The sequence below is a fragment of the Eurytemora carolleeae genome, unplaced genomic scaffold (assembly GCF_000591075.1).
Source record: "Eurytemora carolleeae unplaced genomic scaffold, Eaff_2.0 scaffold776, whole genome shotgun sequence".
Classification (NCBI taxonomy): Eukaryota; Metazoa; Arthropoda; class Copepoda; order Calanoida; family Temoridae; genus Eurytemora; species Eurytemora carolleeae.
Window position 1 is genome coordinate 125,905 of NW_019396698.1, and position 18,882 is coordinate 144,786.

General features: G+C 32.9%; 1 protein-coding gene across 2 annotated transcripts in view; it reads left to right on the top strand.

Annotated features, from left to right (window-relative positions):
* The first annotated feature begins 1,244 nt into the window (after positions 1–1,244).
* LOC111707524 (facilitated trehalose transporter Tret1) overlaps positions 1,245–18,882 on the top strand; it is a 23,578-nt gene continuing 5,940 nt past the window's right edge. The window contains exons 1-13 of one of the 2 annotated variants that reach the window (XM_023480637.1): positions 1,245–1,494; positions 3,612–3,703; positions 5,824–5,872; positions 6,666–6,786; positions 7,681–7,755; positions 9,472–9,562; positions 11,107–11,208; positions 11,948–12,010; positions 12,319–12,370; positions 12,498–12,616; positions 13,429–13,523; positions 16,586–16,684; positions 18,350–18,429. In XM_023480637.1, the coding sequence (XP_023336405.1) occupies positions 1,440–1,494; positions 3,612–3,703; positions 5,824–5,872; positions 6,666–6,786; positions 7,681–7,755; positions 9,472–9,562; positions 11,107–11,208; positions 11,948–12,010; positions 12,319–12,370; positions 12,498–12,616; positions 13,429–13,523; positions 16,586–16,684; positions 18,350–18,429 (1,093 nt within the window). In that variant the 5' untranslated portion in view covers positions 1,245–1,439. Of the gene's footprint in view, positions 1,495–3,611; positions 3,704–5,823; positions 5,873–6,665; positions 6,787–7,680; positions 7,756–9,471; positions 9,563–11,106; positions 11,209–11,947; positions 12,011–12,318; positions 12,375–12,497; positions 12,617–13,428; positions 13,524–16,585; positions 16,685–18,349; positions 18,430–18,882 lie in introns of both variants that reach the window. The other variant, XM_023480636.1, reaches the window with a different exon arrangement.

Consider the following 18,882-nt stretch of genomic DNA (forward strand, 5'->3'; position numbering starts at 1 on the left):
TCATAACTCAGGAACCACATGACCGATTTGCCTTAAATTTTAATTGAAGAACTCAGGATAGTCAATGGAAAATTTTTAGCCTTTGAGATTCTAAGTCAAGTGGGTTCAATTTTAATGGGGGAAAATAGAAAAAATCGTAATTTATGATCATCTATTAAGTTCAACTTTAATTCTCCTCATCTAATATATAAAATTCAAATTCAAAGTTGCTAATCCTAAAATCTTAGCAACCTGTTGACGTATTTCAAAATATAGGTTTTGTATTATCAAATGGTCTGACTTTGAAATATCAAAGGTTTACACCATCAGCTTGCCAAAGACATAGGGAATAAGGATTAGAAAATTAGAGTTTGTGACGAGTGTTTAATTCCTTTCCTAACCTCATTGTGTTGTTTTTTTTAAATATCCACTTCTAAAAAAGTATTTGTAAATTTTTTTAATATTTTCAAACAAAATTTTTTTGAAGTGAGTCATGTTTAACAGATATTAGAACTTGAGAGGTGTTTCAACTAACATTAATATTTAAGTTAAATAAATAAAAAACATTCACTTAAAAAATTTCGTGCATTCTTTATAAGGTTATTTTACTGTGAACGTCTCTTAGTCATTTCTTCTCAATTATATGAGAAAAAAACTATATATAATTTTCTAGGAACTGTGGGTTTCTGGAAAATATCTGTTAACCAGCTATATCTCGAGCCGTTAATCAAACAAAAACACGTTTTTGAAACTTTTAAAATAAGAAGGATTCAGTTTATCTATACTTATATTAAGTAGTAATCTCTGATCTTTTGTTAGTTTGTCTAATCATATCTGAAGTATAGAGTGGATTAGCTTTACAGCGAAATTTTAGTTTCCAGACAAAGCTTGGTTTCAAACCTGTTTATAGAAATGGCTACCGATAATTTTCTAGTAACTAGGTTTCTAGTAATAATAATTGTACCAGAGCTGGGAACTTTTGAATGGTGGATATCGGGATTAATGCTTGATCCACCCTTTTTCTTTATATTGAGATTAAATAATGCTTGTTCTCCACTTGTTATTAATCTCCAGATTAATTAACCGATTGGGATTAAAGATATTCCATTCTAAAGATTTCAGCTCAGGTACATTTACACTTAGAAAATGACTAAAAAGCATGTTTTTGAATACTTATGGGACATTAAGGATTCCGTTTATAAAACACTTCCATATATTTGTTTATTTCTCAGATTTGCTGAACGTTTTGACTGGGGAATCCGGTGGATCCACGGAAACGTTCTTAGCTTGGTTGATTTGTTGAGAAATTCTGGTTTCCAAGCAGAGATGGGTTCCCAAGCTAGTTTGTTAATAAAAATACAGTTTGTTGTGTGTACATTCGAATGAATATATGTTATCAGTAATCCCTGTAACTGTCCACCTGGATCTATGGTGTCTAGAGTGTCTCCAGTGTCTCCAGGATGTTGAGCACGGAAACTAAACGAAAACTTCCTCAAATAGCAGCTACACTTGGAGGTTCTGTTATATAACATCTTTTTAAGTTAAGTCTTAAAGAGAGTTTACACGAAAAAGAGAATTGTTTGATACCTGATCAAATTAGCTTTTAATTATTTAATTATTATTATGATAATTATTTTATTTAAGGAATTGAGTATTTCCCCAAATTCTATTTGATCTAACAGAACTCATAGTCTGAACTAATCAAAGGGTTGCAAAGATATAAGTTTAAAAATTTAGAAGAATTTGTGACAGATCCAGTTCTTTTTTAGCTTAATTTGTAACGGTTTTTATTTATTTCTCTGAAGAAAAATCCCACAGAATAATAAATCGGGTAAATTATGGTTCTGATTTACAAAATTTATACATGCTGATTTCTGCTGGAAACATTTCTCTTTAAAACTTTTATAAATATTGATAACTGCACCTATTTGAATTAATGTTTGAAATATGAAAATGAAAGGTATGAAAAAAATAATCAATTTATAAAAAAAGAGGGTTGGAAAAGGAAGGATGCATGTAAAAAGAAGAAATGAAAATTATATTAAATTACTGACTAAAAGAAGTAAGTCAAATTAATGCAAAATTAAAGGAAGTGACAAGCAATGTATGGGAGTTATACTGAGAACGTAATATTTAATTGTTTAGGATTTGTTTGAGACGAACAAAACGTTTTAATGATGTAAATTACTGAGTTTGAGAATCGATTTTTTAAAAATTATTAAATAACGAATACAAAAAAAATATAAAAAAGTTTTAAGTAAACTGATTAGATGTTAAGGAAAATTGAAATTTTCTCAATAAATCAATGTTAGAAATCAACAACTGAATAAGATTACTTATTTTCATTGATAATAGTTAATTTTTATTTTCATTTCTGTTCCTTAACAACTGATTAGTTTACTGTAGAAATTTTTCTACATTTTTCGTCGTCTTTATTGATTAATTTTTTTGAAAACGATTCTGAAAATCGTCCCTAAATAATGAACAATCTATAAGGATGTTAAAGATTGAATTTTCGCTCTCGCTGAACAAATATGCACCGTAAAAACGTCTTATAGGTCTCGAATGATTCCTCAAAAATTTTTCCACAATGCTACATTCTCAGTTCAACTAACATCCATTGCCGGCCACTCCCTTTAATTGTTTTCAAATTGAAAATCTTTTAAATTCTTCTCCGCCAGTGCTCTTCAGAAAACGGCGCTGTTATTGAAAGTATGTAAGGATTAAATCTAACGTAGAGTTTACTTTAATTTATCGGATTAAGTCATCAAATGACGGCCCTACATCTCTTGGGGAATCCATCTTAATGAGACTGAAAATCTAATTTCAAGTGGCCCCAACATTTATAGAGTCAGCTTAACAAAAATCTTTTTCTGAGCAATGATAAATAAGACTTAGTCATTTTTCTTTTAAATATTTATTATTTTTAATTGCGGTTTCCACATTTAAGTGATATTGGAATTTATGCTCTTCAGAGACAATGAAGAAAAGAGTCAGAAATACGTCTCTAGAGTCCCTTTAAAATGAGACTTTTTTGGCGACATTCAAGATGAGAATGAATTAAATAAAAATGAATTAAAATTTGAATTAAAACTTAGATTTAAAACATTGAACATGATAAAAGAATGTTTATGACGTGTTTAATTTAATAGATATTGAAATATAATCTTGTAGTTTAAAATTCATCTCTCCTTGTGTAAATTATCTTAAATTATTAATGAAAGATGAAAGAAAATAAATCTTTTATCTTTTTTATTTAACACTTCAAAGTCACACAATATGTTGATATATTGGCTCAAAAAATCAAGAATATTTTAATTCTGAAATAAAGAATATAATATAAAAATAGTAATTAAAACTTTAAATGTTAATATTCTAAACAGAAATAGAAGGGTTCCGCTTTCTAATAGGGTAAAATATAGAATTTATGCCTCAATATACAGTTGAACCCATAAAAGTGGAATAGGAAGAAACATATAAGCAATCTTACGTGTATTTGGTGTTGTGATAAAGTTTTGCCGTAGCTTGAAAATATTTTTTTGATGTTGTTCCTCTTCACATTTTATCTTGCAGAAATATTAAAGAACATCATACACCGTCCCTTACCTGCTTTAAAGATATAATAATTGTAGCCTGCGCCGGAGCATTCTCTTTGGGAACAGTGATATCTTGGTCTGCGCCTGCACTTCAGCAGATTAATCTCCAGGAGGGTCAGGAGGCACAGGTAACTTAGCATTAATCTCCTTATCTAGAGTAGATTAATCTCCAGGAGGGTCAGGAGGCACAGGTAACTTAGCATTAATCTCCTTATCTAGAGCAGATTAATCTCCAGGAGGGTCAGGAGAGCAGGTAACTTAACATTAATCTCCTGATCTATAGCAGATTAATTTCCAGGAGGGTCAGGAGGCACAGTTAACTTAACATTAATCTCCTGATCTAGAGCAGATTAATCTCCAGGAGGGTCAGGAGGCACAGGTAACTTAACATTAATCTCCTGATCTAGAGCAGATTAATCTCCAGGAGGGTCAGGAGAGCAGGTAACTTAACATTAATCTCCTGATCTAGAGTAGATTAATCTATAGGAGACACAGGTAACTAAACATTAATCTCCTGCTCTACAGTAGATTAATCTACAGAAGACACAGGTAACTTAACATTAATCTCCAGCCCTAGGATAAATTAATCTCCTGGAGGCACAGGTAACTTAACATTAATCTCCAGCCCAAGGATAAATTAATCTCCTGGAGTCACAGGTAACTTAACATTAATCTCCAGACCTAGGATAAATTAATCTCCTGGAGGCACAGGTAACTAATCATTAATCTCCAGCCCTAGGATAAATTAATCTCTTGGAGGCACAGGTAACTAATCATTAATCTCCAGCTCTAAAGTAAATTAATCTCCAGGAGACACAGGTTACTAAACATCAATCTCCAGCTCTAGAGTAAATTAATCTCCAGGAGGCACAGGTAACTAAACATGAATCTCCTGTTCTAGAGTAGAATAATCTCCAGGAGAACAGGTAACTAAGCATGAATCTCCTGTTCTAGAGTAGAATAATTTCCAGGAGACACAGGTAACTAAACATTATTCTCCTACTCCACAGTAGAATAATCTTCAGGAGAACAGGTAACTAAACATGAATCTCCTGCTCTAGAGTAGAATAATCTCCAGGAGAACAGGAAACTACACATTAATCTCCTTCTCTACAGTAGAATAATCTCCAGGAGACACAGGTAACTAATCATTAATCTCCTGCTCTAGAGTAAATTAATCTCCAGGAGGCACAGGTAAATAAACATGAATCTCCTGTTCTACAGTAGAATAAGCTCCTGGAGAACAGGTAACTACACATTAATCTCCTGCTCTACAGTAGAATAAGCTCCTGGAGAACAGGTAACTAAACATGAATCTCCTGCTCTACAGTAGAATAATCTCCAGGAGAACAGGTAACTAAACATTAATCTCCTGCTCTAGAGTAGAATAATCTCCAGGAGACACAGGTAACTAAACATGAATCTCCTGCTCTAGAGTAGAATAATCTCCAGAAGAACAGGTAACTACACATTAATCTCCTGCTCTATAGATTAATCTCCAGGAGACACAGGTAACTTAACATGAATCTCCTGCTCTACAGTAGAATAATCTCCAGGAGAACAGGTAACTAAACATTAATCTCCTGCTCTACAGTAGAATAATCTCCAGGAGACACAGGTAACTAAACATGAATCTCCTGCTCTAGAGTAGAATAATCTCCAGGAGAACAGGTAACTAATCATTAATCTCCTGCTCTACAATAGAATAATCTCCAGGAGACACAGGTAACTAAACATTAATCCCCTGCTCTACAGCAGAATAATCTCCAGGAGACACAGGTAACTAAACATGAATCTCCTGATCTAGAGTAGAATAATCTCCAGGAGAACAGGTAACTACACATTAATCTCCTGCTCTACAGAGTAGAATAATCTCCAGGAGACACAGGTAACTAAACATGAATCTCCTGATCTAGAGTAGAATAATCTCCAGGAGAACAGGTAACTACACATTAATCTCCTGCTCTACAGCAGAATAATCTCCAGGAGACACAGGTAACTAAACATGAATCTCCTGATCTAGAGTAAATTAATCTCCAGGAGGCACTGGTAACTAAACATTAATCTCCAGCTCTAGATTAAAATAAACTTTAGGAGGCACAGGTAACTAAACATGAATCTCCTGCTCTAGAGTAAATCAATCTCCAATATCTAATTTGTTTTAAAAGATGAATAAGAAGCATTTTAATCATTTCCTTTATTTACATTTTATATTATCATTTTTATAAAATCATATTATTTTGAATAGATCGCAGCTCTCATCTTTATTGGAGCGGCTATTGTTCCATTCTTTTTAGGTAACTTTAATAAATTCTCTTAATTGTTTGGATATTCTTTATATTCAGTGATAAGCGTAGTTTTCAAAAATTGTCTAATGATAGTTAATAACAAAAATTGTAAACGGTTTTTGCTATAATGCTTCTAAATAAAATATTTTTAAAAATCAAACTTAAACAAAATAAGTTCAGTATTAACCAGAAAACAGTGGAATAGGAAGACGACATTATAGCAATACTTAATTGTATTTGATGATTTTACAAAGCAAAAAGTCCTACTAAACAGTCTTACTGAAATCATTAATTTAGTGAAATGGGTCTGTTTACACCGCACAATTGGAGTTTTAACGTTATAACTTGATTCTTAAAGTCGTCTTCCTATTTTATAGTTATTACCATGTATTATTTCGATAAAAAAACAGGAACTAACAATTGCCTCAAACTTTAATTTCATTTTCTTTATATATTGCAACCTGATGTCTCAGACTCTCATAGTTTTAATATTTCAAGTCTAAGTTTGAAATATATAAGTCATATTGCAAAGATTTAGGGATTATAAAATTAGAATTCGAGACAAGTGCTCAATTTTCAACTTAACACTTATCCTAGTTTTTATAATCCTTGATTTTATAATTTCACACTTTATAAAATTTAGAAAAATTCTTTTCATAAAACTTAAATTTAGGTCAGCACTGGAAAATTTGACGAAAAATTAATAAACTTTTATTCTTTTCAGTCCATTAATTACAGTCTAATCCACAGTCTCAATAAAATGATTAGAATTAAACGATTTTGACGTGACTTGAATTTCCAGATTTTACCAATGAAAGAATTGGTAAAAAATGGAGTATGATGCTGTTGGCTCTCCCTGCAATCCTCGGCTGGATAATGGTTGGACTTGGTGAATACTCAATCATCCTTTTCTATATAGGCAGGTTTGTCACACAAAAATGAACCTTTGCCACAAACTCAAATTTTCTAATCCCTATATCTTTGCAACAGGAAACCGGATGGTGTAAACCTTTGAAATTTAAAAAAGTGTAGATTATTTGATCTCATAGAATCCATGATTTTAAATATCTAAGGTATTTTAAATCATGGGTTGCAAAGATATAAGAAATATCTTTTGATACAACATTCCTAATACCAACCTACCCACGCTCCACAATTAAACAGAAGTAAATTTTATTTTCCATTCTTTAAATATAGCGATAGGTTTTTAGTAAAAAGCTTGTATTTTTATCAAACTCAACAATTTTTTTATAGAAACCAAAGATTGCTTAACGGAAGATTTTTTATTAAAAACGAGATAATTTCCAGTATACACCTACACCCTTATGTAAATATTTTGTGCATGATAGATTGATTGATTTAAAGATCTATTTATTAAAGCGATATTAGGATCAATTTCATTTTGATGCGGATCCGACTCTAAACTCATTTTTTCAATTTTAAAAAGAAGTAAATTGAGTCTTTATCACAAATCCGATATTTTTATCACCTTATATCTTTGTAACCTGATGTTGTTGGCTTTAGTTTTAAAAAAGTTATTGTCAAAATCATCATCGATTTTTGCTTTAGAGCTTGAGCACTTTAAATCACACAGTGTACATTGGGTTACAGAGATAAAGATCATAAAGGGGTTAGAAAATCAGAGTTTTTTTTGGAAAAGACTACAATTTTTTTGGGTAGAAACTTTATTGTCTATTCAGAGGTTGTCAACCTTAGAGATTTTTTTAAGCAAAAAGTTTTTAAAAATATTTATTTTTCCCCCTGGAACCGGATCCATGGATCGGCATATTTTTTCGGATTTTAGCACTGGTGTTTAGGTTGATGACCGGGTTTGCTGGCGGAGCTTTTGTTATTGCTGCTCCTGCATATACTGCTGAAACTGCTGAGATCAGGTCAATATTTATTAATATATATAATTTCGTTAATATCCGGTGAAAATAATTAATTGACGTATCTCCAGGACATATTCTCTGAGTTTACGTATCTCCAGGATATATTCTCTGAATTTCCAGGATATATTCCCTGAATTTACGTATCTCCAGAATACATTCCCTGAATTTACGTATCTCCAGGATATATTCCCTGAATTTACGTATCTCCAGGATATATTCCCTGAATTTACGTATCTCCAGAATACATTCCCTGAATTTACGTATCTCCAAGATATATTCTCTGAATTTACGTATCTCCAGGAAATATTCCCTGAATTTACGTATCTCCAGGATATATTCCCTGAATTGACGTATCTCTAGGATATATTCCCTGAATTTACGTATCTCCAGGATATATTCCCTGAATTGACGTATCTCCAGGATATATTCCCTGAATTTACGTATCTCCAGGATATATTCCCTGAATTGACGTATCTCCAGGATATATTCCCTGAATTGAAAGCATTAATAATCATGCATGTACGTCAAACGTCACAACTTCACATAGAAAAAATAATTTGCAAGAATCAACATTTTCAGAAATACTTGAAATGATGCAAACCAATTCTATATTGTACATGTAATATTTGTATTTTATATTATAAAATATATGTTTCTGTCAGTCTACCCTTATCATGATCTTACATATCCTGAACTTGTATCTTTGTACCCTACTTAGTTTCACCTGGTCTTACAAACTCATGTCTCTGTATCCTGTATCTTAACTGAAAACCCTTTGCTCCTTTCATACATTAGAATGTCTATCCCAACTAGATAGTAAATACCCGTAATTTGTATCAGTATTGATGCTGCATTCTGGATGCCTTTATGTAGTTGTATCTTGTATCCTAACTAAATATTTCTTGTATCATATCCGATATTCTTTTAAATGTATAGAGCGAAGATGTAAAAGAATGTTATCCCTGCACACCATATTGTATTATAAAATGGTTCCACAATTTTGAGTTTTACATCTCTGTTCCATCCTTAAGTTCTCCCACCCTTGTAACTAAATACCTTTGTATCCGGGTATCCCTTTATGTAACTAAATACCCTTGTATCCGGGTATCCCTTTATGTAACTATACCCTTGTATCCGGGTATCCCTTTATTAACTAAATACCCTTGTATCCGGGTATCCCTTCATGTAACTATATTCTTGTATCCGGGTATCCCTTTATGTAACTATACCCTTGTATCCGGGTATCCCTTCATGTAACTATATTATTGTATCCGGGTATCCCTTTATGTAACTATACCCTTGTATCCGGGTATCCCTTTATGTAACTATACCCTTGTATCCGGGTATCCCTTTATGTAACTATATTCTTGTATCCGGGTATCCCTTTATGTAACTGTATCCTTGTATCCGGGTATCCCTTGATGTAACTATATCCTTGTATCCGGGTATCCCTTTATGTAACTATATCCTTGTATCCGGGTATCCCTTTATGTAACTATATCCTTGTATCCGGGTATCCCTTGATGTAACTATATCCTTTTATTCGGGTATCCCTTTATGTAACTATATCCTTGTATCCGGGTATCCCTTTATGTAACTATATCCTTGTATCCGGGTATCCCTTTATGTAACTTTATCCCTGTATCCGGGTATCCCTTTATGTAACTATATCCCTGTATCCGGGAATCTCTTGATGTAACTATATCCTTGTATCAGTATCCGAGGTGCACTGGGAAGTATGATGCAGTTGATGATTACTATTGGAATACTATTCATGTATCCAGTTGGGTGTTCAGTATCCTGGCAGGTATAGAAACAGTATTCATTTATTCAGTTAGATACTCAGTATTCAGTATCCTGGCAGGTATAGAATACAGTATTCATGTATTCAGTTAGATACTCAGTATTTAGTATCCTGGCAGGTATAGAATACAGTATTCATATATTAAGTTAGATACTCAGTATTCAGTATCTTTTTAGGTATAGAATACAGTATTCATGTATTCAGTTAGATACTCAGTATTCAGTATCCTGGCAAGTATAGAAGACAGTGTTCATGAATTAAGTTAGATACTCAGTATTCAGTATCTTTTCAGGTATAGAATACAGTATTCATGTATTAAGTTAGATACTCAGTATTCAGTATCTTTTCAGGTATAGAATACAGTATTCATGTATCCATTTAGATACTCAGTATTCAGTATCTTTGAAGGTATAGAATACAGTATTCATGTATTCAGTTAGATACTCAGTATTCAGTATCCTGGCAGGTATAGAATACAGTATTCATGTATCCATTTAGATACTCAGTATTCAGTATCTTTGCAGGTATAGAATACAGTATTCATGTATTAAGTTAGATACTCAGTATTCAGTATCTTTTCAGATATAGAATACAGTATTCATGTATCCCTTTAGATACTCAGTATTCAGTATCTTTGCAGGTATAGAATACAGTATTCATGTATTAAGTTAGAGACTCAGTATTCAGTATCTTTTCAGGTATAGAATACAGTATTCATGTATTAAGTTAGATACTCATTATTCAGTATCTTTTCAGGTATAGAATACAGTATTCATGTATCCATTTAGATACTCAGTATTCAGTATCTCTTCAGGTAAAGAATACAGTATTCATGTAGTCAGTTCACAGTTAGATACTCAGTATTCAGTATTTTTTCATGTATAGAAAACAAAATTCATTCATACACAGTATCATGACAGGTACAAACTATTTTAAATTCATTCTTTAAAATCAAAATATTTTCAAAACTTTAATAAAACAGGTTTCAGAATTCTAAAAGAAATATTGAATGTTCAATTATCTTAATGTATTTTTTATTCTACAAGGATAATCTATCCGATGTTCTTGTCTATCAAAGAAATTGATATAATGGAACTGATTACTCGTCTCAAACTCTAATCTATATATAAATTTGGCTTGTCTGGGTGTTTGTTTGTTTGTTTGTATCCAATAAACGTGAAAACGGCTGAACCGATCGGGCCCAATTTTTTTGTGGGACATCACGTGACCACAGGGAAGGTTTATGAATGATAAAAATAAAAAAATGTGTTTTAATGGTTTTTAATTTTGTAAAAAAAAATTTAAATTCTTGAAAATCCGTGGATTTTTTTTAATCCGCAAAATTTTTTTCTTCTTTGTTTTAACATGTTAACATTTTAAATAGAAGATGGGCGCGACGTGCCCTAAAAGCCTAGTTTTCTAATACTTACATCCATAAATACTGCAAGACCTAAAAAGCAAAAATATCAAAAGATTACATAATAAGGTTCCAAAGATGCTGATTAAAAGATCAGTTCCTTTAAATGATTTAGTTGTGAATCTTTCAGACTTTAACCTGGATCTGTGTTGGATTCCCAGTTATACTCCTAATCTGGATGTTTTTTATGCCAAGATCTCCAACATATCTCATCTCTAAGGGACTGATAAAGGTAATATCATAATAACAATATCTCATCTCTAAGGAACTAATGAAGGTAGGATACTACTAACAATATCTCATCTCTAAGGAACATAATAAAGGTAGTATCCTATACTAACAATTTCTCATCTGTAAGGGACTAATAAAGGTAGGATACTACTAACAATATCTCATCTTTAGGGACTAATAAAGGTAGGTTACTACTAACAATATCTCATATCTAAGGGACTAGTAAAGGTAAGATACTACTAACAATACCTAATATCTAAGGGACTAATTAAAGGTAGGCTACTACTAACAATACCTCGTATCTAAGGGACTAATTAAAGGTAGGCTACTACTAACAATACCTCATATCTAAGGGACTAGTAAAGGTAAGATACTACTAACAATACCTAATATCTAAGGGACTAATTAAAGGTAGGATACTACTAAAAATAACTCATCTCTAAGGGACTAATGAAGGTAGTATACTACTAACAATATCTCATCTCTAAGGGACTAATGAAGGTAGTATACTGTTATCAAAGTATCATATCTTAGGGACTAATGATATGAATAATTAACAATTAACGACTGCAGGTATTTTCTAAAATTTGACCGGAACTTTTTTGGAAACAGTTTCAATATTTCAAATCCTCAGGGATAGAGGTTGAGCAAACTGTTTTCTCCTTTGCCCTTTTTTACTTTGCTTCCCTATATTCTCCACGACGATTATACCACAGTTGTCTGGTTAACCCTGAATTAAGGAAGGACGAGAGACTCTTCTATTTCTCCGAGGATCCGAGTACAACATAGATCAAGAGATACAGGGAACATGTGTCATTATTCACTATTCAGCCATTTTGTTTGAAAATATTTCAGCTTACAAATATTAGATTATCTTATATCATCCCTAAACAAGGTTTACCCCCCCCCCTTATTAGTAAAAAGTCTTTAATCAAATTTTTACAAATGCTTATGCTTTGATGCTTAAGTGACAAATATTACTAATACCAATGTACCGACTGAACCTATTTGTTTAAACACAATATTATCTAAAAATCAGATTAAAAATATCTTGCCGCAGACCGGAAGTTTGAAATAAAAACCGGGTTGAGCACGTGTTCACTGTACACAGGAAATAGAAAGATCGCTGGAGATTTCTAAAAGCATGGGCTCCGTTAGTTATCTTAGGAATCATTTTTCTTTAAGAAAATCAAACATTTAATATCTTTTACTTCAAAAAACATTTTAAATGGGGAACACGCTATAAAAAAGTAGCCAACTTTGATATGGGGTAAAAAGCCAAATTTGATTTTAGTTTACTCACGGAGAAGAGATATCGAACCCCGTTCCTTCTCTGCTTGGTTCTCATGTTCGTCCAACAGTTCTCAGGGTGCAACTTCATTGCTGCATACACTGTCAAGATATTCGAGGTTAGGATTCATTTCCGTCTTCTCCTATTTGAGATTTAGATACCCTTCGTTTAAAAGAGTGCCATGTCGATTTACAATGGTACGCTTGAAACTTTAATCTGATTTTTTCTGGTTTGAAAAAAGTGGTTAATTCTGATGATTTCTCCATCGTTTCTTCAGAATTAAATACTCCAGTATCTTTTGCAGAAAAATCTCTAATGAAAATAAACAGTTTTAAAACATAAAAACATTGAATTCTATTTAATCATCAAGCAGAAAGAACGTTTTAGGGTACGGTTGTGAATCACACATCTCATTCTATCAGCAGAGTCACTTTAAATTCCGCTTACCGTCCCTTTAAACATTTAATATTTTATTTATTTTACAGAGGCCTCACAGGAATCTGTCATTTATATTTAAAAATTCATTATCTTTAATTCAGTCAAAAATTTCAAAATATGATAAACATATAAGTTTTTTTAAAAAGTCTCTAAAAAATCTTAAATATTTTAATTCAAACAAGAAAACTGCGCCGATCGCTGTCTTGTAGATAAATAAAAAATAAAAGGACTTCCTAATTTGGCGAGTAAGGAAAAAATTATCAATTTGTTTTTAAGTTTTAAAGTACGAGAAGAAATGCTAATTTTGTATTAGATAGATTTTCAAAAAAGTGCAGAATTTTACTTTCAACCTTAAAATGGAGAATTTTAAAGCATATGCAAGGAATTGGCATATTTTTTCGATGTTTTTCTGAGAATTTGCAGTTTTACCATCATATTTCATAACTGGGGATTAGACAAAATATTTTCTATTTTTGATAAATGATTTTTTAGAATGCTAATTCAACTCTGGACTCTTGCCTCAGTTCATCAATAGTTATGCTGACTCAGTGTATAGGAACAGCAGTCACAGTACTAATAGTAGATAGGTACACATAGGGTGGGAGGGATATTCCGCCATCAACCTCTAGGTACATTGAGGGAGGGAGGGATATTCCGCCATCAGCCTCTAGGTACACATAGGGAGGGAGGGATATTCCGCCATCAACCTCTAGGTACACATAAGGAGGGAGGGATATTCGGCCATGAACCTCTAGGTACACATAGGGAGGGAGAGATATTCGGCCATCGAACTCTAGGTACACAGAGGGTGGGAGGGATATTCTGCCATCAACCTCTAGGTACACATAAGGAGGGAGGGATATTCCGCCATCAACCTCTAGGTATACAGATGAAGGGAGGGATATTCGACCATCAACCTCTAGGTACACAGAGGGAGGGAGGGATATTCGACCATCAACATCTAGGTACACATAGGGAGGGAGAGATATTCTGCCATCAACCTCTAGGTACACATAGGGAGGGAGAGATATTCTGCCATCAACCTCTAGGTACACATAGGGTGGGAGGGATATTCTGCCATCAACCTCTAGGTACACATAGTGAGGGAGAGATATTCGGCCATCGACCTCTAGGTACACAGGGGAGGGAGGGATATTCGACCATCAACATCTAGGTACACATAGGGAGGGAGGGATATTCTGCCATCGACCTCTAGGTACACAGAGGGAGGGAGGGGTACTCGGCCATCAAACTCTAGGTACACAGAGGGAGGGAGGGATATTCGGCCATCGAACTCTAGGTACACAGAGGGAGGGAGAGATATTCGGCCATCGACCTCTAGGTATAAAGAGGGTAGGAGGGATATTCGGCCATGAACCTCTATGTTAACAGAGGGAGGGAGGGATATTTGGCCATGAACTTCTAAGTACACAGAGGGAGAGAGGGATATTCGGCCACAAAGGGTGGCAGGGATCAAAATGTTTTCTGTGCCCCTCAGTCAATATTCGGAACCCCTCATTTAGAATTCCGAACCTTGCGATAATTTGTTTGTGTGATGAGTGCCTCAAATTTTTTAAAGATAATTTGTTCTGACTATTCACTGTCATGACTTGAATACTGCATGAACATTTAGAACTCTGAATATAAGATTTAAAAAGAATATTGTTTTAAATGCCAACATTTTAAACGAAAGTACTTTTTATGAAATAACAGAAAAATAATAAAAATAGAGTTAAAACATGGAATGACGGCCAGGCCAGCTATCTGCAATCTGCATGCTTCTAAAATTTTTAAATAACAATAAATTTTTTGCGAACACTCTTATTAACTACAAAAGATAATGATGGATTATTGGGTTCCATGGATTAAAAATTGAACGATGTCAAATGTCGAGTGTCGACACCACATTAAATAATTAAATTCAAGATTTCACCTAAAAAATTGCGGGTTTTCAAACACAGCTCATTTTTCTTTAGAAAAAGGATTTAACATATATATTTTTATATCAAAGTCTGCAACCTGTCTTCTCTGAAAAAAGATCGTATAAAACGATGTTAAAAAGTTTGTTTCCTGTGGATAATTGCATTTAGAGTTCAAAGAGTCTTTGGCAAAAACTTTCTGCAGGTTGAAAAGACTAGTTATGTATAAAAGAATTCTGGTTGAACACAGATATTTACAAACCTCCGTGTAAGCAGTAATTTCAACAGAATGCTGACTAGGCACCACAACTACATATTTAGTAGAATTCCAGTTTAAAAAATACAATTCTTCTGTATTCGTATAGCTTGTTTTTCTAACCAGTATTTAAGGAATTTAAACGAATTTACAAAAAAATATTCCATGAAATCAGAAAAATTTCAGAAAGCTGCCCTAACATGTCGTAATAAATGTAACAAATTATATTCCCCCTACACTGCAAACTCCAGGTCATTTTAAGTACCGTACCGACTTCTAGGCAACTAGTGCAAGTAGTACAGTAAATATAAATGGGACAGTACGTATAATAAAGCATTTCCTTTCAGAAATGAATATGTATACTTCAGAAACTAATCAGAAAATAAACTTATAAACGTTATTTAATATAAGAAGCAGTACGCATCAAAAGGTTAATTTAAAAACTCAATATTCTCCTCAACCCTTAATTTTCATATCTTTTATCTTTCCAACCTGATGTCAGAGAATTTTGATGTATCAAACTATGAATTCTTCAGGATCAAATAGTCAAAGTAAAATTTTAAAAATCAACGCTTTACGACGTCAAATTGCACATATAAAGGGTTAGGTGGTTAGAGTTTTAATGCCATTTTATTTTTTTTACTCAATCAGACACATTCTTAAAGGAACTATAAGCGTAATTTCAAATGACTTACCATGTAAAGATGGCAAGTATGATCTCCATGATTTTGTTTTTTAAAACTTTTCATTTTCACTCGAGGTTTCTCTTCCGAAGTGATTTGCGCATTTCTTGCTTATGAGAAAGGCTGGAGAAATGATCAGAATTAAACCCTTTTCCAGTCATAAAACGACTTTTTTTATCAGATAAAGATTTCAAGGGTACCGTTGTGAATCAAGCATTGCCACCTTTGCAATTGAAAATACACTTAGAGTCACTTTAGACATAATCGTGTAGCTAAGGAATTGAATCTTTGCCACAAACTCGAATTTTCTTATCCCTATCTTAGCGACCTGATGATGTTAACCTTTGATATTTCAAACTTAGATACTTTGATCTGACAGAGTTAATAGTTTGATATATAAAGGGTCTACGCTATTGGGTTGCAAAGATATAGGTATTAGAATATCAGAGTTTGTGGCAAAGACTCAATTCCTTTGTTTCTATATCTAGGTTTCTATATCTAGGGTTCTATATCTAGGTTTCTATATCTATAAGGTTTCTATATCTATAAGGTTTCTATATCTAAAAGGTTTCTATAGCTAGGGTTCTATATCTAGGGTTCTATATCTAGGTTTATATATCTAGGTTTCTATATCTAGGTTTATATATCTAGGTTTCTATATCTAGGGTTCTATATCAAGGTTTATATATCTAGGTTTCTAAATCTAGGTTTCTATATCTAGGGTTCTATATCTAGGTTTCTATATCTAGGGTTCTATATCTAGGTTTCTATATCTAGGTTTCTATATCTAGATTCGGACGGAAAATATTGATTATGGTTTCTCTGGCTTTTGTATCCTTATCCTTGTTAGGCCTGGGAACATACTTCTATCTGGATGAACATAGAGATCTGTAAGAATTTTATGCTTTTATATAAATGTTTGCAGTATAACATAATAAAGATTTTAAGCATTTTCCCAAGAGGCGACTTCCGAAATGTGCATTTCCCTTGCTGCAACTTTCCGAGGCTGACCGAATTAGGCATATTTATTGTTTACTAGCCCGTGAAAAAAAAATTTTGAGAAAAAAAATTATAATTCTTTTTGCCTATGAAGCCCCTGGGCTACCAATGAGTGTCCACTAAAACTTTCAGCCCATTCGGTCCAGCCGTTTGGCCGGCTAAAAGGAACTATGAATTTCGTGTTTTATCATTTAGATGGAAATAGCAATCTTTGTTTGAAAACTAGCCGGAGCAAAGGAACTGATTAATCGCCTCAACAGTAAATTTTCTAATCCCTTTATTTCTGAAACCTGATGGGTAACCTAGTGATATTTCGAACTTTGCCTTTTATTTCTAACAGAAATGTCAAAGATCCACGAGATCGGGTTATGCAGAAAATTAGGCTACGAGGCGAGTTTTCAGTTTCTTTGTAAAAAAAGTCAGATGAAAGAAACCTAACAAATCTAGCCCTGGTTAGTATACAGGGTAAATTGTACGTTTGGGAAATTTTCACTTGGAATTATTCTGCTATGAAAAATAATCATAATCATATGTGTAGTAGTACATTTTAACCGTATGGTTTGTGCTTCTATATAAAACAAAATAATCATAATCATATGTGTAGCACATTTTAACCGTAAGATCTGTGTTTTTATAAAACAAGGATTAGAAGTTCACCAAAATTTAGTCCAAATACAAAAATATTAGAAAGATATGAAAAAAATCATTTGTAACACATTAAAAAAATGATAATTTCTTTACCATGCATCCTTATAGAGACAATACAGCATGTTTTCTAATATCCACGTGATCACATGTTATTCAATATTTAACTTTTATATTCTCAGCAATTATTCTTGAAATATAATCCATGCTCTCTTATTTCTTTTTCCATCAAAGAAATAATATTTTGCATATTTCATAAAAATGGCTTACAGAGACTTACGAGGATTTAACAATCTGGTCCTTCTATATATAAATTTGGCTTGTCTGTCTGTTTGTTTGTATCCAATAAACGTCAAAACGGCTGAACCGATCTGGCCCAAATTTTTGTGGGACATCACGTGCCCACAGGGAAGGTTTATGAATGATCAAAATTTTAAATATTTGTCTCCATCGAAATTCGATCTTCATTAAATTTTTGAATTATTTTTGTTTTGTTTTACGATGTACACAAAGAGAACATGTTCACAATTAATTTAGAAGATGTGCGCGGAGCGCCCTATAAGGCTAGTATCCTTATAATGAATAAGTACAATAAGACAAATCCGTAAGTTTAAAGATGAATTACAGACCAATAGTTCAAAACGAGGTAGAATTCAATTAGAAAACGAACACATCTCCCCCTAATGACATTTTCCGCGTTATGTTATGATAAAGGATTTTAAGGTACTGTTGTGAGTCGGGCATACAGCTTTAATAAATTGAGGTTCAATTTTAACAACAGTCCCAATTTTTTATGGAATATGGAAAAGATAGTTCTTTGATGAAATAAGAACAAGCGTAAGCATGGGAGGAAAACCTTTTTTTAATGAAAGGAGATTGCTTTCTCATTTTAAACATTGTTTTTTGTTTAGAATAGATGAGGAGACGTTGTCTAGTCTTGGAATCATTCCCTTGATTTGTCTCATTCTTTTCAGCTTCACCTTCTCCCTGGGTTTGTTTATAAAGAACCTGATTCTTTGCCACAAACTCAAATTTTCCTATTCCATTTTTGCAACCTGATAGTGTAAACCTTTTATATTTAAAACTTATATTATTTGATCCAACAGAATTCAAAGTTTGATATATCTAAGGTCTCGTTTTTGGGTTGCAAAGTTATAAGGATATGAAAATAAGAGTTTGTAGAAAAGAATTGATACTTTTATCATATTATAAATTGGATGATTATTTTCTACCTAAATTAATCACCCTTGTTTAGTCGTCAATGTGTTATTATTTTTAGCGTATTGTTATTACTTCTTCATTATTTGTATCTACGTAATATTACGAGCATCTTTTTCAGTAGTTGATAAATCTTGCTTATCTGGGATAAGTCCCATTTTCAGACGTATCCATACAGGACATTTTTCCAGGAATATTAGGGTATCCTTTTCAATTGGGGGGGGGG